General features: G+C 36.3%; 1 protein-coding gene across 2 annotated transcripts in view; it reads right to left on the bottom strand.

The window, feature by feature from the left end:
• The window catches only part of ROBO1 (roundabout guidance receptor 1), a 538,100-nt gene that overhangs the window by 273,306 nt on the left and 240,311 nt on the right, over window positions 1-24,483 (bottom strand). For both annotated transcript variants that reach the window (XM_086763761.1, XM_086763770.1), the window contains one exon: window positions 2,468-2,794. In XM_086763761.1, coding sequence (XP_086619887.1) covers window positions 2,468-2,794 — 327 coding nt within the window. The remainder of the gene's footprint in view (window positions 1-2,467; window positions 2,795-24,483) is intronic.

Here is a 24,483-nt window from a genome sequence, read left to right as displayed (position 1 = left end):
GTTACATTATGAAACTAACTGGTGCAGACAGGAGCTGCTCCTTCCAGTGAGAGCTAGCAGTTACAATGCAAAAAACCACTTCTGCTCTCTGTGTATCACAAAAATCTTTTGGTTAAACTTGCAGCAAAGCATATAATCAAATGAGCACTATAAATGATCTTCCGTACTTTGTAAATGAAAACCAAATAAAGACAATTTTAATTTTTGTATGTTTACAAAGTATAACACAAGGATTTCTAAAAGAGGAATTGTATATGACTACATGTATAGAAATGTAAATGCTGTGGTCCTCAAAACAGGTGCACTGAGAAGCTAATCAAGACAGTTTGCTGATTTGCAGTAATCCACTGAGTGTAGCTACAGTTCATGACAATAGCTTTAGAGCTATAATACACAGATTTTGAATTTAATGCAAATTTATTCCACCAGTCTTCAATTCCTTCCTTGTTCCTCATCTCTTCTGTGCTATTTAAAGTGTTCTAGTGCTTTTGTACTGTCACATCACTACATTTTCTATTAAAATCATAACCATTTCTGTTAAAATTCTCTATCTATAATCTGCTGGTATACAATTAAAACTGTATACCATTAGAATTACACATCTTATTTCCAAATATAGATTATGATTTCTTTTTCCCCTCCATTACAGTATTGTTGATGTTTATTTTCTGACACTAGCCATTGACATTAGAGTAATTTTCAGCTGGATTAACAATGTAATGCTATATACTATTGTCAGGTGGCACACATTTCAACCCTTTAAGAAGATAGTAATCTTTTTTTTTTTTCTTGTCTTGAGTGTTGGCAGAGGTTCTTAAAAAAAAAAAAACTATGGCGGTATCAATATTTTGTATTCAAACTCGTCAGTTAGATTTTCCACTGTAATCACATGAAGATGACTTGAGGCAGGGCTGACAAGCACACTTAGCAACCACATACCAGTTGAACTGACGTAGGCCACAGAGTACCAACCATTCAAGTCTACCTCATGTTTCTGGACTCTGACAGAAAATTGTGGAAGACACAGAAATACTACATGCCTTTCAAACATTACTTCAAGGTACATCACAAACCAAAAGAATTTGAAATAAGCACAACTGGCCATGCTGCTTTGCTGCATGGACAGAACATTAAAACTCATTTTAAGAATCAATAAAGTACACAACAGCAATTAGATAAAAATCAAAATATCTTAAACATTAACACCCACTCAAAATTACACCTACAAGATAGTGGATATAACATTTGGGAGTAACCAATCAACAGATAATCTGAACAGGTTATACATGTACTGGATAAGCATACTTCCAGCTAGCCAGACGTTAATTACTTTTATCACTAGAAGCAGTAACAAGGAAACAGCACGCTCACAGATCTTAATCATGTGTATTTACTGTATTATATGTGATGCTTGAGATCCTTCTGGTATAAGAAGGATGAAAGTCCTTGGGATTTTCCGTGAATGTGACCAAGACTAGACAAAGGGCCCAAGCAAATGCACAGATGTATAGTCTATTTCCTCTGCTTTCTGTGAGACTTGTGAAAATCTAGCCCTTCTTTTAAGTTCTACATCAACAGTAGCATTTATTTAGCTTGTCTAAAACTTAGGAGCCTCCTCAGAGCTAGTTAACAACATGAATTGTTTAGTCAACAGAGGGATCCCTGTTTTCAGAGAGCGACTCACCCAGTTCTGTGCTGGCTCTTCAACATGACACCAGATGAATTGCTACTGATTACAGAGGAAGTCTATAAAGGCAACTTAAAATAGATACCTAACTTTTGAATTGCAAGGTTTCCTCTCACACTTCAGTACCCCAAACCTGATATTTTTTGATCTACACTTGGCCCTCCTTATGAATGCTTAAAACCCTTTCATGTACACTCCCTTCCTTTAAAATAAGTAGAGTTTAAAGGGAATACAGGAAGAGATAAGCATTACAAAGTGATGCGAACATACTTGACTGCTCCTTCCGTTGGCCAAATACTTAGAACTAGAGAGAAAATTTGTGGGTCCATTCTTCTATAGAGAGGAAAAAAAAAAAAAAAGAATTCCAAATCTGCCATTATTTTTTCTAGTATTTGTGCAGCAACAATTTCAAACATACTCTGTTAGATCACATTCTGGCTATCCTGCCTCCTATTACACATGGCATTTTGCATAGTTATCTGAAGAGGAAAAAATATCTATAAATTGAAATTAAGTACACAAAATCTGACAAATATTAAGTAATCATAATTGCATGGAAGCATAGAAGTAGTGAGAATGCATAAAAATGTCTACATTTCTACAGTGATATGATACCTCTTCTGACTATTTTTCTCTCTTCCTATCTCTGTATGAATAATAATTAACCATATAATTCCTTCATTGCTTTTAAGTCAGTGCCTCAGAGGCAGCTCACACATATTTTTTAGCTTGAAATAACATCAAAGCAAGCAGATGTGAAAAAAAAAAGGAAGTACTTACTTGCCACCTCCAGTGATGCATTATGACTTACAGCTTCCCCAAGGTAATTCCTTGCCACGCAGACATAGACCCCTTCGTCTGGCCTACTCTTGCGCCCATGGACTATGCGTAAGAAAAATAAAGATCCACTGGGCAGCAGCATGCGGTGGGAGCGTGGATCATCTTTGTCCGTTTCCACCCTTTCTCCCCCCTTGTACCACTCAATGGTGGGGGTCGGCCTTCCTTCTGCTTTGCAGTTTAAAGTTGCCGGTTCTCCTTTGGAAACAATTAGATCAGAAGGGTGTTCAACAATTCGAGGTGGGAAATCTTCTTGACGAAGACGGGAGCCTGCAAGATAGAAACATAAATTTTTCTTAGGAGATCGTTGCCAGGAACAGTCACCGTGTTTTGCAATAGGACTACTTAACTATTACCCTGTAGTACAGGATTTAATAAGAACAGCTCTTAACATCTTTTTAAAGTGGGGAAAAAAAAAAAAAAATAACCCACCAAACAACCCTTAATGTGCTTTATTGTGTGTAAGATTCTCCCAAGTGAATACATTCAAAAGCGTTTTTTCAACAGGAAACTTGTATTAGTGAACTAAACTGCCATGTTCCTAAATATCACTGATTTTTATATTGATCTATTAATGTATATAAATTTATACATACATACATGCATATGTATATGTAGAATTACGAAAAAATAATCCTACAGATGCTCTACAAACATCAGACCATCTCTACCAGCAAAAAGTGATACTGCTCCAATTCATAACACAAAGTTAGAATTAACCTCATTCGACCTTCTGGAAAGCCCGTGAACTCATGTAATGTCTGCAGAATAAGTTTAACATCTCCAGTAGCCGCAGAGTTGCTTTATTTAACTTGCTATTTTTAGTCACTTGTTAAGCAGTACTACAGAGATACAAATACTTCTTGCATCTCCAGTGTCGGGGAAAACTAACACAACTTTTTGCACTATAAAATTTTTCCTGTCTCCGATTTATAACTCTCATACAACATGAGACAATACTATCAGAGATAAAATAAAAGTTACAAGCAAACAAGCATTAAATTTCAAACTAATTCAAACTGCAAGCTGTTGATTGGCATGAAAAAAAAAAACATAATAGTCTCGATAGATATATACTACAGAGTAATATGGCAACCAACTGGGTGCCCAAGAATTCCAAATAAGGAATAAGCAGCTACCAAACTTTCAGGGTTTTAAACTGTTGACTCAATTTCAAATTATTATTTTCCTCATTTCTCTCTTTCTTGATATACACCTTCGCCATGGATAAAATTAGTCTCTTGGGTCACTAATTCCCGATTATTAAAATCTTAGATGCCGAGATTCTTTATTAACATTAATAGCATGGTTTTTGAACAGCTGTGAAGCACCAGAAAGAAATACAAGATCTATTCATTGAGGGTTAATAGAACATAAATTGGTATGGGAAAAGGGAAAGAGACAAGGAGAAGAGAGTGCCAGAGAGAGCTCTATTTTCAATATATACTATATGTTTATATAGTTAAAATAAAAATATTCTAAAATGTAGAACTTTCATGTAAGGTTTTTTTCATGTTTCTTTCACCTCAAGATAATCAATGCAAATTAAATGTTACACTAATCAGCTAGCACTAACCACACATTCTCAAATCTCTGGTAAGTATGGCTTGACTATATTGAAATATGATTGCATTCTGTATGCAAAGAAAATAGTTTTATATGAACATTACTGATCACTAAATACAAAATAACTCAAACAGCAATAAACCTACTCTTTAGCCTTCGAGGAAAGACAACATAAGCAGTATTGTATTTAGGACTATATTTCTAAATTGTAAGAAGTACTTTATCATTTATCTGATTTGCCGATTTCTGTTCAGACATTCACAATATTGCAAGATTTTGTAGTACCTAAAGCAAACAAGTAATTATATTTTACATTTATTTTTACCTACAACTACCTGAGATATGAAAACTAAAGTATGAGGAAAAAATTCAGAATCCAGAGAACTCCCAAATATTTTTGTTGGCTACACACCACTGTGCAGCCCAGCCTTGCACATCACTCTAAAGCAAGATTTTGAGCCGCATCTCCTAGGGGTAGGGCACAGGCCAAATCCAGTGAGAGGAGAGCTAAAAGTACAAGCAAACAAAATTTTGCCAACCATCACTGATCTTTCTGCAGTAGCTAAAGAAAACCTCTAATATACTTCTGTTTGCCCTGAGAGCACATCTCAGTCATTGCAAACTGCATTTGTGTCTACTCACCCTAAACTTTTACAGAGCTTTTGTGAAAAGCCTCTCATGCAATAATGCTTCCCCTGCAACTGGGGTAACAGATTTTAGATCTCTTTTTTTTCCCCCCAAGGTAAAAATGTCCAGAGAAGGATAAAAACCTTATTTTGTTTTTACTTTTACTTATGTACCTCACAAGGAAAAGGACAAAAACAAAGGAATAGAGAGCTAAAATAGTTATATGCCACTCTGGAAATATAAAAATGCAAGTTCAACGAAAAATGTTTAAAGAGAGTTAAGAATTGTTTTTTTTTAAAAAAAAAGTTTGCACATATGCTAGTATGGATCACATTCGTATTTTCACAAATTATGCTAGCCAACCAACATACAATAGAGTACAAGCCTCCTATTGTTTCTGTCAGCCTGGCACAGACCACAAATAAATGAAATACCATTTTCAGATATATCGTATGAATGCTTTCCATACTGACACTAACTGTACACTAACTATACACTAACTTCAAATACTGTACAGAATGAAGGTTTAAACACTGACCTCTAAACTTTCTTAGAAAACTGAGACTCAGAACTCTTAGAAGGGAAAAAGTCCTCAGGAAACTCCAGGAATAATAATACACTTTTCACATTTATTTGCTGGGTAACATTAGAGGAGTTAAAATGGCAGAAATGTCCATTAAAGTATTTTTTCTTTTTTAATCCTAGCATTTTATAAAGTAACACTTCTCTAGAAAAATTTCATAAAATTGTTTGAAGCAGAAAGGGACACAAGTTGCATGAGTAATTGACTGGCACATAGTGAGCATTAACCACAGATTTAGTGACAACCACCTGAGGGGTATAATGGCCTTGACAGCCAAGTTATAGTCTTTCTACAAATCTATACATTTTAATTTTTATATTTTTTAAAATCTTTCTTTCCTTTTAGTCTAGTTATTTAAGCTGCATTTATGTTTTACTGAGAAGAAGCAGCTTCAATTATCAACATAAATCTTACAGTGGGCACCAATCCTGTAATTTACCTGTCAAAAATCCTTCCCAAGGGGATATTTGGTAAAAAAAAAAAAAAAAAAAAAAAGATAAAGAGGCAGAACACCTATTACATGCTGGATCTGCCATTAAATATACAACAGAACTGCTTTTTCTTTCCCCCAAAGATAACAGCACTGGGTTATACGAACTAACCAACTTGTGTTATCTGTTTTTATCATAATTCAAGCCTTTCATAAAAAGTCAACAGGATGCCACCAATTAAAGTATGCCATACTAATTATATCATGCTGCTACTTAAAAGAACAACTCTATGAAATCATGTTTCCAGTTTCTTCGACTGTGCCACAACTATTTTTACAAGAATTCAAACACTGAAATACACAGATGTGAAGGTTCAAAGAAAGTTAGCATTAGATAAATGCTAAACTCATAGAGGCAAGATTTGCCTTTATTCCCACTGTAAAACTTCCTATTGGTAACACATACAAATATAATGTATTAAAAAACAGCAGGGAATGTGTTTAAATGGGAAAGCTGCTGATATCAGAGGTGCAAACACTATGCTCTTCTCCTTTAGGGGGAAAACAAAAGAGGATTTTTTCCTTTTTCACTGGAACAAAGTGCATCAAATTTGAGCCATGCAGCCTAAGACAGTTATAAATCAAGACCATATCTACAGTCAACCTAAACTTCAGATGGATATGGAAAACCTGACTTCCCAAGATCTATATATCTAAACAATAATTTATCCTAAGTCTTACAAAAATGCCATGTGACAGACTGTGTCTTTAGTCAAGTACCAAAAAGTCAGTATACTCTTGGCCCCATTTATTTTCCATTTCACAAGTATAGCATTTAACATTGTTTTTTCAGAGCACAAGATCTCTCCTCTTATTAAAATACTTTACATTGTAGCATAAGAAAAGAGTGACTGGACTAATTGCTATAAAAGTTATTAGTAAAATGCTAACAGGTTTAAAATCAGTGTTAGGTGATTCTCGCAAAAAAAAATTTTACTTCATCAGAACATAAGTGTGTTTCCCAGTTCCCCCGTATTTCCACTACATACAGCTTAACTTCTTTCAGAAACTTTTCAGAAAGTACAGGGAATTTTTTTTGTGGTTTTGTTTATGTCAACTGGAAAGATATTTCATATCTCTCTTGTTCTAGTGGTTAGAATCCTTTCTCTAATCCTTAGGTTAAAAATATCCAAGTAGTAAATACCTCATTCTTCCTGTGCTTGAGTTGCCCTTTTAATTCAGATCTCTCCACACACTTCTTGGGATTCCATCCCTTTGACATGCAGATTGCAACCTTTTCCTTTTTTACCATCCTGCTGGATTTTGTGTTCTTGTTACCATTAGAAATCAACAAACTAATCTCATCTGGTTTTCCCCTCATAAGATTCATTCACCTTTTCCTCGTCTTAAAGTCCAGTTTGAGTTCATCCTTTTTGAATGTGGAAGACCCAAAACACTCATAGTTAAAAAGCAAGCAGACTTTGAATACTATTTCAAGTACACACTAAAAAGCAATGTCACATCACGTTACAGAGGAAAAATAACTAAAGGAAAAATCAAAGTATTTTTCTGAAAGCAGCTTTTCTGCGCAAAAACATGCAGCTAACCTAACCTATTGGGTTTACCTGTTCTCACAGACAACAAAAAACTTTCAAAAAAAAAAAAAAGGCAAGGAAGATCTGTGGAAATGTCATAGTTCAGCCCTGCTCGGGACCAGACTACGCAGTCTCTCTCTCTCGCTCCCCCCACCCTCCGAGAGAATAGGGGGAGATGATATAAGAAAAACGGCTCGAGGTTTGAGATAAGGACGGGGAGAAATCCTTAAAGTTACCGTCACGGGCAAAACAGACTGGACTTAAGGAAAACTATTCATTTATTTCTAAAACTAGCAGGAGAATGAGACAGGGAACAAGATGACCTCCTCCCACCCCTCCCTCTTCCCAGGCTTAACATTATCTCTACTACCTTCTCCCCCCCAAGCGGCACAGGAGGGAAGAGGGAATGGGGGTCGCGGTCAGTTCATCACGCGTTGTTTCATGCCGCTGCTTCATCATCGGGGGAAGAACTCCTCACATTCCTCCCCTGCTCCTTCATGGGGTCCCTCCCACGGGCCACAGTCCTTCCTGAAACTGCTCCGGCGTGGGTCATCTCTTCCATGGGGTGCAGTCCCTCCAGAACAGCTGCCCCAGAGGGCCCTCCATGGGCCACAGCCTCCTTCAGGCCTCCACCTGCTCCGGTGTGGGGTCCTCCATGGGCTGCAGGTAAATCTCTGCCCCTCCGTGGACCTCCATGGGCTGCAGGGGGAAAACCTGCTCCACCATGGTTATCACCACGGGCTGCAGGGGAATTTTGGCCAGGAGCTGCATTACTTCTCCCCCTCCTTCTCCAGTGACCTTGGCGTCTGCAGCCATTCCTCACAACAGGCTGGCAGATGCCTCTCAGGATCCTTTTTACATCTTATTCACTTCTCATCTCCTCTCCACTTCTTGCAGCCAGGCCGGGCTGAGTTGGGCTCTGTCGGCTGCCCGGCAGGAGGCCAGAGGTTGAGGCCTGCAAGGCCTACAAGGCTCGCGCCTCCCCCTCTCTGCCCCTGCTCAGCTGCTTCACATATTCTTTTTTTTTCTGTTTTCCCCTTCTTAAATACGTTATCACAGAGGCGTTATCACAGAACATTCTGCCACCAATTGGCTCGGCCTTGGCCAGCAGCGGGTCCGCCCTAGGCCCGGCCAAGTCCACTGAACAAAGGGGAGCAACTTCTAGCAGTTTCCTACAGAAGCTACCGCCTTAGGCCCCCCCTTACTAAACAAAACCAGAACAGGACATCTTGTCCCATTTACTTTCTTTCTCTCAACTTCTACAAATTTTTTAATATTCTTACTCTTCATAACCTTGTTCAGCCTAAATAAAACATCTGATTTCCTCAGCTTTGTAGCCTGTAAGAATAGTGCATATTCAAAAGCAACTATTTAGAAATTTCCTTCAAAAGCCTTGCAGTCTTCCCTTCATAATCAAAGACATGAAGCAATTAATGAAGGCAGTAATGCTGTGCCTATGCCTTTGGATTTTCCCCAGTCAACTGTGCAAGAACAAAAATTTCAGTTTTTAATTCTACTTTCGCATAAAGTACATGATCCGAAACTGCATTGAACTGATACTTCTGAAAAACTAATTTTGAGAACAGCACTGGTCATTGTATCAGTTTGGACTCAGAAAGTAGTCCCTCACATAGAGAGTTTTACTTTTAATAGTTGTTCACCTCTAACAACCGAGTATTGAACATATAGTCTAGAAAAAAAAAGTTACGGCTTTTACCTAAATTCTGCCACTACTTTGCACAGTCATAACTGTGAACATTTCCATAACTATTTTGAAAGGATGCCACCCTTAGGAACAAAAATGTTGGGTGATGCAGGTGTTACAGTCCTGCAAGTGAGATGGTATTTGTACACTAAGGAGAAAAATGAACAGTTGGAACCTAACTGCACTGTTACATCAGTTGATTAAAGCCCGCCCAAGACTACAGGTTTACTGAAATGCCTTTTAAGATGTGTTTAATGGTTCCAAATTCTGATCTGGGAATAGGTCCGGTTCTTTCCAATAACTTAGATACCATAAAATCCAACAAGCAAGGCTCTCACTTTGGGTCAGTAGAATCTGCAATTGCCCTATGTGTTCGTAATGAAGAGTAACATCTCCATTTCTTTTTCTAAGCACACAATGGAAAACAGGTGAGCAAGATGTAACTGGAAAGCACTGGATAGAAACTGATCATTCCTACCATGAAACCACTGCAATGTTCCCTGAAAAAGAAGTTGTTATTTTCCAGTTTACGCCATTATGTCACGAAAAGGTTTCCTTCCTTTAGTTGCTATTGGAGTTTCTGTTCTGAATGAGAGATTAAATCATGTTCTTTTTCATTATTTCTGTTACTAAAGGCATACTTTGGGGTAAAGCAAATTGCACTTAAAATAAAATCTGATTATAAAATATTAAAAATAAAAAAAAATGTGGGCCATGGCTTTTAAACTTAAGTTGTAGGCACCCACAAAATATTTTTCCCACTTCAAAAGAGAACCTTAATGTACTTTATGTTGCTAAGACACCATGAATTACAATTACATTTCTGTCATGGCTACCACACTATCAGGAGATGTCAGAAACCAGTAATTTACTGTACACTTACGGCTGGAAAGAAAAACTAGAATAAACACAGAGAGCCTGGAGTTTTAAGCCATGCCTGTCTATCTCTCTGAAACAAGAGATTAAATGGGAGCTGTACTAAAAATGCCTCAAATCCAGACTGATCTCGTGCCTGGCTCTTACACTGAAAGAGGATGTAACCCAAATACTGGAAGCTATAGACATCCAATTTACACAATAGCCATGTACTAGTCAACTGAACAGGAGCTAGCTGAAGTATTACAGCAGTAAGCTAAATATACAAGAGAGGAAAACAAAGAACATTTCTACATTATGTTGGTTTAAATGGTTTGTTTCTGTTCCTTATTCCACAGTAATTCTGGATATACAGGATCAGGCAAAAAGTCTTCTGTAAAGATCTACGGCATCTTATAGTTATTCAAATCCTCTCTCTGGTGGGAATAAAAAAAAAAATATTGGTAGGTTCTTTATTGCATGGATACTAACACTGAGTCTTTGTTTTAATACCCAAAGACATATTTCCTAGGGGATGCTAAGAAAGACTAGCTCTCTGAAATAATCACTTTTAACAAAGAAGCTGGAAGCGGCAACAGTTTCTGAATCAAAAATCAAACACAACTCTCTAAATCTGCCCTTGAACAAACTACTCATTTTCAAGACTTGTAGCTTTACAGTCAACCTTTGTTACATGAACTCATGCTACTGGTTTGTCCAGCAGTTAGCATAAGTAAGTCTTGACCTGGTTATTCATTAAGTTAGCTAGAATATAAATTTAAAATAATAATATTTATATTGAGCTTTGTAAAAGGCTGACATTTACATAAAACCTCAGATAGTAGGTATTGTTCCCAGTATAAGAAAGGATTCAGTTTTATTTTCTATTTCCCTCACTTCTGCTTCTGGCAAGATATTTATCTCATCTGACTCTAGTGAATACTGAGTAGTCTGAGATAGCAGTATCTAGAGCACTGACTTTTGAAACCAAACCTCACTCAATAAAAATTACAAAATCCCACATCAAACTTGTAAGCTGGGTATAGTATTTTCCCTTAAAGAAAACATTAATGAAGTTACACGAGTATTTTCATTAATAATGCAACATCAACTACAAGCCAGTGAGCAACAACACTATATTCAAAACCAAAATCAAGGGTAATGAAGCGCACTTCATTACTCATTTTGTCTTTGAAATGGCTAGAGTAATGCTGGGAGATATTTCCTACACTGGGATGATACTGAGAAGAAGAGCACAATGAGACTGAGAATGGCTGTGATGCATCAGAAGACAACCCGGTCTTTGGAGATCTGGATGCGACAACTTGGCAGTGACAAACCACTTGGAGGTGATCATACTAAATTGCAGGATGAGTGAAGCAGTGGGGTCAGAAAGGTACAGGGGAACACAGAGAAGGCCGTGACATTGTGAGAGCAGCAAGGACCCTGGAATGGCAGTCAAGAGTCTGAAATGGTTGGCAGGGGAAAAAGAGGTGGCAAAGGGTTATCGAAGGGCTGTAAATATTAGGTAGAACTGAAGTAGAGTGACTGGAGGACCACTAGGGAAACACATACTTGAATATTAAAGAGATAAGACTTACTGATAATTGGATCATTCTGTGGATAACAGAGCTGAAAAGATATTGGAAGTGATCACTGCTTAAACAGATGAGTTGGGTAGAAAGACCTGGGACAGCTTCGAGCAATTACTACTGCCCTTTTCCTCCCTGACAGATGATATTCCCTACACAGGAAGTCCTGACATCTCTGATCTGTCGTCACCAGCTTCACTGGTACACCTGAGAAGAAAAACCACCTACAGTAAATGACAAAGTGTGGGAACACAGACTTGTGTGAATCACCAAAGAATTGCCATTTCCAGGGCTTACTTTTCTGTTGAGCAGTGAAGGATTAGGAAACAAAGAAGAGACTGTCAGACCCTCCTCTCCACCTTTGATTCTTCTCCTTAATCATGTTCTATTCCAGACAGGAAGAGTAACCCATTGGCTGTGAACCATTGCTTTCTTGTTTGGAATAGCAAAACAGAACTTGGAGAAAAACAATGATAACACAGCAAAACCAAAGGCAAACTCCTAGCTGCACTGAAGGAACAAAATTAAATGCCAATGTAGTGAAAATGCCTAAGATTCAAAATTATATAGATATATTATACAAATTTTATTATTTTGTTATACTGACATATTTTATATATGTTATATATTGTATTTTATTTTTATATCTATTCTGTGTTGATAATTGAGATGTCAGACATACTGAGGCAGAAAAATTGTACTTTACCTTGAGGTTTGTTTGTAATCACTGTACTTTTTCTTTTTCTCCTGTTAATTTAATGTAGAGATGTTAAATATAATTTTCATGCTTTAAGACTGAAATTAGTGTCTATAGAGAGTGCCTTGAAACTTAGATTCATTTTGAAATTATTTCATTTGCATTTTTTCTTTATTCGCAGATTGTGTTGCAGTATAAAATGAAACACTAAAAGCAACATTCTTAACTCTGTTTTGTGTATATATATATGTGTGTGGCTGTGTATATACTGTAGAATCTTCTTTTGTCAAGAAGGCATGCTGTTATGCTGAGAAAATTGAGAGGTTAGTTCAGCTATCTTCTAGAGATTGTAAAATAAAAATGAAAGTCCTTTGTACTTTTCTCAGTTCTATTTATACCCGTGGCAGAGTATCAAACTGCTAGCTGGAGGAGTGCCTCTCATAGCAGGTACCATGGTCTGCCTTTCTCTTCACTCTTCCTACGGGTAACATTCAGCTTGTTGGCTGAAACATCTCCCTGTGCTCAGCTATGAGATCATGGAGAAACTTCAACAAGCTGCTTGTTTCTGCCTCTCTGCTGTGTAAAAGGATCATGTTTTCTACCACAATCACTTTAACATAGCTCTTACAATGAACAATTTTTGTTCTATATGGGTCTTACTTCAGTATTTGGATAACTGAGAAAATTTACAGTGTGCATTGGTAGAGCAGGAGTATATAGAGCTGAGCAATTCCCTGTGTGGCTTTGTTTCTTGACATCTTCCAGAGTGCTTTCCTTGTAACATGACTCAGAGCTCAAAGTGTGACAACTCTGGATGCAAAGGTGTAGATGAAGAAGATGACTTAAGGTTTATGTGAGAGTAACACAAGCCAGATTAATGGAACTTCTCCAGGCCCTGTTTTTAGGAAACTTTGTGGCAGCCACTGAATGATATGAAAGTCTCCACAGTGGTTGTATTCAAGTTGTTATACCATTTTCACTGCAACCTGAGCTAAAATCCAGTTGGGAAGGTATAGGAGTGGCAGAGATGTTGAAATTTTTGATGATTTTTCACTAGATTTTCAGCAGTTATGCTCTAGGACGGGAACTCTGACCATGGATAATAGTGGAAGCATGAGTTCTTCATCCCTCAGAGAAGAAAAATCACTGAGTGATAGTCTTCTGGCCCATACTATTGTACATTTAAAGAAGTCCTGGAATGTGGCTTTCTATGTGCAATACCATTCATCTACAGTTGGATTCAATGTTAGCATTGTAAAGCTTTGCTTTGTGCAACTGGGAAAGTAAAAACAACTGTAAAAGAAATGTCACTTTGATTTTGGAGTCAAATAAACTTGTAAGGAAACAAAAGCCAAACCCAGTGGACGTTCTGGCCTATTGAGGGACAGAAATTAAAAGACAGTCAATGGGAAAACATTGCACAGTCACTCAGAAAAAAATATTCTGGTGGCAATGATAGGTCAAATTTTATTTTAGGTGAAAGTTTGTTTGCTATTTTGGCAGCAAATATCTATGTTGGTGAAAAATAGCAATAGAAAAATATCTTCAGTCATCGTACAGTGAATGTCATGCTGATTGCTCTGCCAGGTAACTCATGGCTGCTTAGCACACAAGTGAGCTGAAATATATGTTGAAGAGTATGTGATTAACTTGTATTTATATGGGAAGGTAAAATATTTCACTAGTTCTCTGAAAATACTGTATTAGTTCTAGCTTATTGCTGTAAAGAGAATCATCTCCTCACTGAGTCATTGAGATGTCAGTGTCCAGCTAGTCTAATTTGACTAGCACTGTTCTTATAAGTTCAACAGCTGTTTTATTTCTAAACCAGTAAGATTATAGTTTATTTTTCTCTTCCCCTCCTCTCTTCATTGCTTTTCTGTGACAGCATGTTACCTTTTACGGTTTTCATACTAATTTACTTAGCTTTGTATTTGAATAAAGGTATGTTTTGTAAATAGAGTAGGGATAGACAGCTTTTTTAATAAGTAGTTGTTTGATTTTTTTTTGTGGAAAACTACTAATTATAACATATTTTAATTGCTATTAATGTGCACATTTTATTTAATTGTAAACAATTGATTGAAAATAATTTTTCATTTGGATTTGAATTTCTGTTCTTCGTGGATGTCAACCAACATGACAACAGTGTGTCACTGCAGTAACAACTTGTAATGGAAAATGCCTGGCCTGTCTGTAATTGTCCAAACTTAATGTTGCACAAAAAGTCAAATTGATTTAAATACAGTGAAATAAAGATGTTTAAATCTAAATTTTTAACACATTAAAATAATAACAGTAGAAATAAGGAAACTGACCTACTGTAGTAGTGATTCTTTTTATTCCATTGTTAATATCTTCTGAATTATAAGCCCTGTGAGTAATTACATTCAAACTTATTCCTGAGCTGACATAAGTCCTATTAATACCTAATGCTTGGTTTCATGAGGGCAGTTTTGATATTTCATTCACCCCTTTAGGTTAAACAAATTTCTAATAGTCTTAAAAAGAAGGATTTTGGATAGGTATTTTAAGTCCATATATATTTTAATTTATTTTGGAAAAAAAAGACTAAATGACAATATCACTTGTATGAGATGTACCAAAATTGACACAGGCATAAGCCTTGGCATGCTTTTGACTGTGGTGTTACAATACCAGGCTTCTGTTGTCACAGAGTTGAGGAGTATTGCCTGATACGGCTGAGAACGGAAAAACCTTGTCCCTGTTGAGACTTGCTATTTCTCTGGCTTCCCAATAGACCTACGGAAATAAGGATCCTTTTTCTCATCTCTCAGCCTCTCTGACATTTGAACATGCAGTTGATCAATATCAGACTCAATCTCACACTGAATCTGGAATTGGAAATGAATTAGGAGTTGGTATTCTGAAGCATGGTAGGAGGTGGCTTTGAAATGTCTGGAAGTGTTGTTACTGATAAAAGAAACAGTAAAAAGAAAAGTTAATGGACTATTTTCCTGAATATTCATAGTGAATTCTTCAGAAAACCTGTAGCTAATAGCCTAAGTGTTCAGCAGCCTGAAACATATTTAAACATTTAAAACAAAGCTTTTGAAATGTCCCATATGATAGGCACACTCAAGGAAGATATTTAAATAGCATTGATTTTAGGCAAGTTATAAACTTCAAGAAAAAGTACCAAATCACAGTTTTAAGGATAATTGTCTGGAGTCATTTATACTTTCAGAAAACAAAATAATTGAAATGGCCTTTTAAAGGATTAGTAATAAATCCCTAGAGGAATGTAGCCCACCTCAGTCAATTTTCAGTCTTAAAAGCAAATTCTGACATATCCAGAACATTAATGAAGACAATGTTTATACCTTACATAGCATGCTAAATGTAAGAATTTTACAGATAGACAAAAATGCTATTGACTCTGCCTACTGAAGCTTATAATGGAATGAAAAAACATTCAGGAAGGACAGTAGCTTATGGCTGTTGAAGATGAGATTTAAGGAGTGAAGAACACTCCTTTCTTCCAGTACCTCAAGGGGGCCTACAAGAAAGATGGGGATAGGCTGTTTAGTAGGGCCTGTTGCGATAGGACGAGAGGTAATGGTTTTAAAATAGAGGGGGGTAGATTTAGATTAGAAATTAGGAAAAAAATTTTTACGATGCGAGTTATAGAACACTGGAACAGGTTGCCCAGAAAGGCGGTGGAGGCCCCATCTCTGGAAGCGTTCAAGGCCGGGCTGGATGAGGCTCTGAGCAACCTGACCTAGTCAGGGATGTCCCTGCTCCTTGCAGGGGGGTTGGACTAGATGACCTTTGAAGGTCCCTTCCAACCCTAACCATTCTATAACACCATTAACAGTATGAGAACAAGTTAGAAAACTAATTTGATAATTATTTGCTCAAAAGAAGTGAGTAGTGTGTTTTTATTTGTGATTTTTTTATTGTTTTATAATTATTTTAATAGCTAATTTAACAACAAGCTTTTGCATGACTATTATAAGGGGTTTTGGTGAAGATATTAAAGAGTGCTGATAGTGAAACAGATCAATATTCAGAGGTCAAAAATGGAAAAAAGGAATTAAACGGGAGAGGTAAGAGAGACACAGTGCTCCATGACCATAAAAGTGAGTCAAAAGTAGCAGAGATTAATAAAAGCAGCAAGTAAGGGAAGAGAAATAAACCTCAGAAGAGTTCTGCAGAGCTGTGTAAAAATATTTTTAAAAAACCCCAGAAAATGAAATTTAGAGGAACAGAGCTGTATGATTTGAGAATATTATAATGCACAATACAACACCACCACAGGCAAGCAGGCAGAGGTTTGTATAGTTTACACATAACAAGTGCAAACGATGAGAAGGCCTCAAAACTAAGAAGAATAACTGTTTGAAAACAAGGGAAAGGAATCATCATTATTTCTAGCAGCAACAACTATGTGACAGAGGAGGAGGTTCAAATAGCAAAGAAAAATAGGTTATGCCAGGAATTAATAAGACTTAAGAGTAGTCTGTGTGTCCAGAAATACTACCTATCTTTTTTGCAACTTTATCAGTAGATCAAATAGAAGAGATTACTTCTTCACACAAGGCTTGTTTCACAAGTTAAGAGAGCCCTGTACAGAGAGGCAAGTGGAGAATCTGCAGCAACAATCTACAAAAAATGGGCAGCTACATTCAAAGAATTCAACTAAGTATGCTCCTTCAGCAAAGGAAAGTTATTTTTCTAAGGTACGATTATACTATTAGAGGCTTCCTTCCAACAAATTAAACTGTGTTTTACAAAGATGTAGAAATGCTGAGGAAGATAGCTACTTATATTCATATAAAGAAACAAATTTAATCTCAAGTACGAGTACATCATCCTCTACTCAGGATTATGGTAATACTTCCTATTATGCATGGAAGCTACCTGTTCACAAAGTCTGCATGTTCCTCACTAATTGATTACAAAGTGGAGTAGTTTTACTCCTCCACCCCCTGCCTCTCGCCTCCCGTGGCTACTCCATGCACAACTTGCTCAATCCCTCCAGAGAGAGGAAAAGAAAAAAGTAGGCTGGGACACATAACATCAATCTTACTAGAAATTTAATGCTGTTCAAGTAGCTACATCCATCTGTTACAGCACAGGTAGGCCAGCAACCATGACTTGAGAATTAGACAAAGGAGCTAGAGGTTTCGTCTATTTTCATCCTTGCAAAGGACTCTCCACAGTTTTAAGCAGGCTTTTTTTTGCAATAAGGTTTTCAAAGGCAAAACTGCCTTTTTGTATCACGAATATAAGTACGGCATAGCTTCTAAAAGCTAAAAGGCAACCAATATACAGACTTGTCCACTTTATGTAAACAGCTATTTGAGACAAAAGCCCTCAATCTAAATTAAGACCTCCTGAACAGGCTGAAAGCCTTCAGTGGGACCAATTAGACAGAATCACTAGGCCTTGAGGCTCACAGCTGCTCACCAGTACCCTCTGCAAAGGCTGAGAATTAAATGCATGGTTAGGGGTTTAAATTGATTAACGGGTATCAGTTGTCCCTTCTCTACAGGTAGAGCCATAATCTCAATCTTTTTATTCTCTAATATACCATTATATGATTAAATAGTAGGCATTATGGCACACATATCAATTTGAAGGAATTTTTAATGACAATTAAACTGTCCTTATTTTAAATTCTCACTTAAAATAAAAAGAGGAAATTCTCCCTTAGAGCTTTGATTAAAAGCAAAAACCAAGCAGTGCTAAAAAAAAAAAAGTCCATTAGAAATGAATGAGTCTTTTCTTGACAGATTGTACCACAAATTATCAGTCCTCTATGTGTTACTTAGGAATTCTACTCTTAATTTGTTCGATAATTTTGTGATTGCTCCAAGTATTTATAAACTGGCATATCTGGATTAGGAACACCACACTGGAATAGCTACAGGACTTCATATACAGCACTGATTTATAAATAGTCAAGCTACATAGGACAGATTCAACACTATTTGATTCTTCATAAGGACAATAGTAAGCAGACAGCTTTCAAGACTGTTAGGAAGGAAACACTGGAGAAAGACTAGAAAGTCTTTATTTGCATCAACTGCTTAAATCAACACAGCACACGATCATCATTGAGAAATATTACCATCAAAAGAGCAAATGAGTTAATTTGTCAACTTTAAAAATTATAATCGAATGAAAAATAAATTAAGAAGAAACTGGTGTATAAGACTTCAAAGGAGAGAAAAAGATCTCAAAAATATTTCAGCCGAAATTCCATGTTTTATCAGAAGGAAAACTCAAGTGGGCTTCACAGAGAGCCCACAGCTCTCAGCAAAGATTGTGTGCCACTCAGCCATATGTTGTTCTTTCAGCTTACAAGTGAGCTACTCAAGGTCCTCTCTGGGTATACTCTTAAGTGAAACTGCTGTATGTAAACACCAAGTGCTTGACCTTTACAGTAGGGGGGGAGCAGGAAATCAAGATTTTCTGTTAGGTACATATAACCCCTACAGAGTGCAGAAGAAAAACAAAATGACTCAATATAAAATATATATTTTTTTACCTTCTAAGCAGAAAATGACGTAGAATTAGCCTACTTGGTGTGAAACTGCCTAACCAAGCCAAAGTAAAATCTCTTGTGTCTTCATGCATTGCCACTTTCAGTAATGGTAATTCAGTCACCTCCTTCCAGCCAGAACGAGCAGTCCACAGACCTGTACTCGTGGCAGGTGTCTTCAGAGTGTTTATGCCCTTTCTTTCAAAACACACAAGAATTATTTTTTTTTTTCTGAGAAGAATGTGAGAAAGGTGATGAGGAGGCCCACTTGTATCAGCAATTAGAGAAATCACAGCAAATACAGAAGTCCTGGGACCAAGTCTCCATTTCATGGGCTATTGATCAATTTTACACAAAGCAGTTAAAATACCAATTTTAGAAAAAAAACAATGATGGTGACTTGTTTATGAAACCCAATCTGGCAGGTCTGAGAGACAGTTACATAACATGTTAGTAGTCTGAATGCCCTAAAGACCATAGGAAGAGTAGTAGACATAAAGGGCAGCTAAAACTGGGGCCGGGAGTGGGGAATTTGTCTGGCAGCATTTAGGCTTCCCTGTGATTAGAAAATATATCATGGAGGTTTCAGAATGGCAGTTTCAGACACAGTTCCACTTCAGGTACCGAAGTCCCTTTTGGATCCTAACTTTAACCTGGGAACTTATTTCAACTCTAGAAGAGAGGCAGATTTATCCACCCATTCATGGAAACTGCTAGCAGCCTAACCTACTAATATCTGCATGGTACTATTTAAATACAAATATAAGTAATGGATAACTAAACTAGAAACCAGAAAACAGAATGTTAGGTGCTAAATCTAAACAAAATTATCAAAATTTGTTTTTTCCCTTATCCTAAATGACAGTTCCAAGCTGGTTTTAGTGCCATTTAGTCACTGCAATGACACTAAAAGAATGGAGAAGCACTTTTCAGAAGATTCAGAAATGAGTAGTCTCAGCAGAAACAGCTGAGCTGACAACAGAGATAAGCAGTTAAACTTTGTGTAACAGTAAATATATCAGGTCTTTTTTTCTTCTTTTAGTATTGGTATATAATTATGAGTAAAAAATTAATAATAACCAAACAACATAGTTCTAATCTGTGAAATCAAACAGCTGTTCTTACAAGTCACCATTATGAATTCACAACTGCTTTGTTAGGCAGCTTTCTTTCCTGTGCAAAGATATTTGGCATATGAAACTGGCTTTCCCAAAATAGCAAGACACCATACTGCTTTTAAAAACAAGAATAAGATGGTTTTTGATTAAAAAGAAAAGCTGATGAATTAGCAACAATATTACAGAAGTCTACTCAAGACGGATTTCTTTTAAAAAGACAGAGGAGTCTGAGCCAAAGCGGAAAACTTCTTATATTTAAGTCAGGATACATAGCTTTAGGAATGAACCCCTGCCTTTCTCTTGTTTAAAGAGGACCATTTTTCATCTAGCTGCTGTATTAGTTCTTAATTGACCATGCAGCATTATCAATGAGACAAGAAAGCTCAATGTTTGTACTTTTAATTCTCCAGAAAGTCATCTGTTAACTGAAGAAAGGCACAGGGGATTGGATTAAACCCCATCTACTGAAGCTTTGACCTTGTATTATTTACATGAACAGAAACCAACTTTCGTACAAATGCCTAGCTACTAAAAACCCCTAAATGGAAGAATGTCTTACTTGGAGATAAACTGATAGCCTAGGATAAAATGTTGAATCAAAGTTCTTAAGTTACTTTAAAAAAACATATCAGAGAAGACTGGGTTTCAATCAGGTATAAAAAAAAAATTAAAAAAAAAAAACAAAACAATTTTCACATGCAAGACTACAGCATTCAAAGTAGAAAAAAAGTCATATAGCATTTATTTAACCGTGTTTTCATCGAATTACATAAACTGAATGTACTAAATAATATACTTTCAAGCTGTTATTCTATACATTCTATATACACTGCAGAAAGTGTTTATGTAGTACACAGATGACTTTAAAGGTCTTTAAATGCACTCGATACTGAAAATGCAACAGACCCTCAGTATGTCTGTTCTTGCCAATTAAACTAATTGTCATTGTCTGGGCCTACTTATAATCACATTATAAGTACTATTTTCTAAAGGAAAAAAGAATAAAGTTATTTACAAACCTATTCTGAAAACATCAAATTACAAATTTAGGCAATAAAAAGGTTCTACAAAATACTAAATCCCAGTACATTTCAATGGAATTCCAGTGCCTAAATCCCTCAAGCTGATTTGAAAACTGGAAAACTTAATATACTGTTGAGAAAAGTGTGGAGAGTTTTTATTTGTTTTTTTGGTTTTTTGGTTTTTTTTTTACTTCAGATCACTTGACCTTAGAACTCTTTCCCTATTAGAGTATGCCTATATACACACCATATCAAATGTGACCTCAGCAAGCATCTACCAACTTTCATACAGGTTTCACTGATTGAGCTCTGGGAAAGCAATATTATGCGATGACGACTACAAGCAGTAAAGCAGATGATTGAACTGGAAGCTGTACATTGACTATGCTGCGTGCATATTTAAACAAATAGTGTATCTCAAGTATGTCATCCCATCCTTCTTAAAGCCTAATAACGCCCATCTTGAAGCAAGACTGGCTAAAGGAAACAGATACAAAGTTTAGTTTTCTATTCCTCATTTACTAAATACAAGAGATTTCCCTTCCCTTGACCTTGATAAAATATCAGCTTATAATTCTTTGAAATTCCACCTTTAAAAATAAAATAAAATTAAATACAGAATTACAGAATCACAGTTCTTCAGCCTCACTTAATGACACTCCTTAACTAGATGATCTTCCATAAGAAGTCAGTTTGATAGGCCAACACAGACTATAGTCTCCCTCATATATCACCATAAATACAACTCTTAAAACACAAACAACCACTGTTGTAAAGTAAAGCAACAAATCCCAAAAGTATCTTTCATCCTAGTTTAAGTAAATATCCTCAACAATTAATTGCAAAACAAACACTCGTATAAACATGCAGAATCAAGCCATAGTAAAGATCATCCCTGACCTTGATGGAAGCCCTTCTTGGTATATTTCAGGAGGAAAATTTCCCATTTTCCTGTTAATGCTGTCATAAAGCCCAGAATGAATTACTAAAAATCGTTACTTTTATGTTAAAAGCTCTCAGGATGACAAGAATGAATTAGCAGGGGACGGGAAGTAAAAAGACAAATCATGCTAAAGAGGCCATCTCCACAAAACACTGCTGTGAATGCAAGTGCCTAAAGCATTGCATGCTTATTAGTATTGCTCATTGTAGCGCTCTCTCCCTCTCCATGCAGCAATTTACCTGTTCTCCTTCACTAATGTACAATCTTCTTTTTTTTTTTTTTTTCCCCTCCCCATTAAGACAACTCCCTTCCTGATTAATACCTATCACTCACTCTACAGCACACCGGCTCTCCACTGAGACAGAACTCTATTAATAACTACTGGTGAAAAAAAAAACCTGCAAGGGTAGACAAAATTGTAGTGATAAATAGTGCATTGCTTCCAATGTAGAAAAGACAGTACACTACTAGAAACTACTACAAATCAAATATTAATCCAGACAACTTAACAATTCTACAAATCATTAAAGATAAACATTATCACAGTAACACACAACTCTGTTAAAACAGTAAAGCTAGCTTGCTCATTTCCTCCAAGTAAACATGTTTTTAAGTTGAGTTTTCAATCAAAATATCATAGGATAGCATTATAATTGTACAAAATGAGGCACTACTCTCAAGATGAAAGATTTCTTCACACAGCCAAAAAAGAATAACTACATATTCACATCAAGGAATCCTTTATAAAAGCCCTAATATGTTGTTTGTACCTCTTTTCTATTTTTAAGGTCAACAAATTGCTGCATACAGATGACAGATTTTTGTGTCTTGCATATGAAGGTACGTTGAAGACAACATTTTGTGAAGGAGAAATAAATGAAGATAAAAAGTATAAAAAACCGACCATGGTTGAACTTGAAAAAAATATTATGCATACTTTATAAAAATCTATATAATACTGACAGAAGTCTAAGTTATATTTAAAACAAAGTTCAAATCTATATTGTATCCAAAGTAACACAGTGTGATGTTGAAGATAATGTTACTTATTATTACATTTCTAATTTAATTCATTGAATTGTCAAATGTTCCTTTCCTTTTTTTAGTAGGAGTCTGAAGTTGAAGGCTTTTCAGTATCTTTGATGCAGCCACTGCTGGATCACTTTTGCTTCTGATAAGGTCTCAGTGAAAGTGATGACTGAATACTGCAAAGCCATTTTTAAAAAGTCCAAATATACTTGTCACTACTCCTGAACAACTGGATGTGAGATTAACAATAAAAACATCCTTCTATAAACCAAAACCAGATTTTTTTCCCCAGAATGCATCAGCTCCTTTATGCTTCAGATTTGTAAGTCATCTAAGAAACAGATTTTTAGTCATTGTACTAAATATTTATGTTTTAAAAAAAACACATTTTTTTCTCTTCTCCCTCAAAATGCTCCCAAACATAACCATTATAGGACCTGCCGAGGTTTGCAGAACCAAAAGCAGTGCCCAAGAGGTGTGATCCATACGTTTTTCATAACAGATGTCTGAAATAAATTGTCTGTTTACATAAACAAGAGGAAAAGCTGAAAGATTAAATTATGAAGACATCTACTACGTCTTCAAATTGCTCCCACCATTGTGCCCAATAGCTAATTTTAGTGGCATAAATGACTAAATTTAGTAGAGAGTACCATTACTTTCCCTCATCCTTCAAATCTAGCAAGAAAAGAAGAAATTCCACCAACTTGGATCTTTACTTAGATTCTTTTTTTTTTTTTTTTTTTTTAATGATACTCCTCAGATCAACTTGTTATAAAGCTATTCTCCTCTCTTGGTTAGGTCATCAAACTACAACTTTTGCTTTGACTTGCTAGAACTTTCAGCAAGCACCAGCAATCACTATTGTTCTGGAGACTGACCTTACTATTTTCACTTCACAGATATCGGGGAATGGCTCAGTGAGCCACAAGCTAAAGCTCCACCATGCTTCAGAAGTCTTCATTTTAATATAAATGTATATAATTGTCCCTCTAAATCATCAGCATTAGCAACATAATTTGCCTAGAGCATCATGCTGCTTCTGCCAACCACAAACGGCAAGATTGTGCAGTGTTAGTTACTACTGGAACACTGCATATCAACCTATGCATGCTTTCCTCCTCCCAAACACCCTCACGCCACTCACTGGAATAATATTGAAAGAAATGTATATTCTAAGCATTAAGTACAATTTGGCTCCACCTTGCAGAAATAGGTAGTTCTATGGCCAAACAGAAGTATTTCAGAGGACATATTATTAAATCTGGTTAATTCACCATCAGTTCATTTCTAAAAGCATTATCTATGTAAATCAAATAGTTTCCAAAAGAACAAAACAATTTAAGAGAATTATCTGCAAAATGAGCTACTAATGTTTTATTTCTGTCCAGATTGCCCTACAGCTTCTATACTGTGATAAAACGTGCCAAGATATCATCTAATACTGGAGAATCAACAGAGAAATTTACTGGATGTGCAAAAGGAAGTCAGGGGGGCAGGGAAATTGTGGGAAATTCCAGTATGAATCACCACTGGGGATGCTTGGGAGGGGAGAGGGAGCAGAAGAGAAAGGAAAGAGGAACACTGAAATAATTTCCCATATAAAGAATATTTTTCTATTGAAAACTAAACCAGACTTCGTAAGAGTGGCTGCAGATTCCTTAGACAGATGGTGTCAATAGATCT

The sequence above is a fragment of the Chlamydotis macqueenii genome, chromosome 1 (genome assembly GCF_036417535.1).
Source record: "Chlamydotis macqueenii isolate bChlMac1 chromosome 1, bChlMac1.mat, whole genome shotgun sequence".
In the NCBI taxonomy this organism is placed as follows: domain Eukaryota; kingdom Metazoa; phylum Chordata; class Aves; order Otidiformes; family Otididae; genus Chlamydotis; species Chlamydotis macqueenii.
Note: the sequence above shows the minus strand (reverse complement) of the source record. Positions and strands in the feature narration are given on the sequence as shown.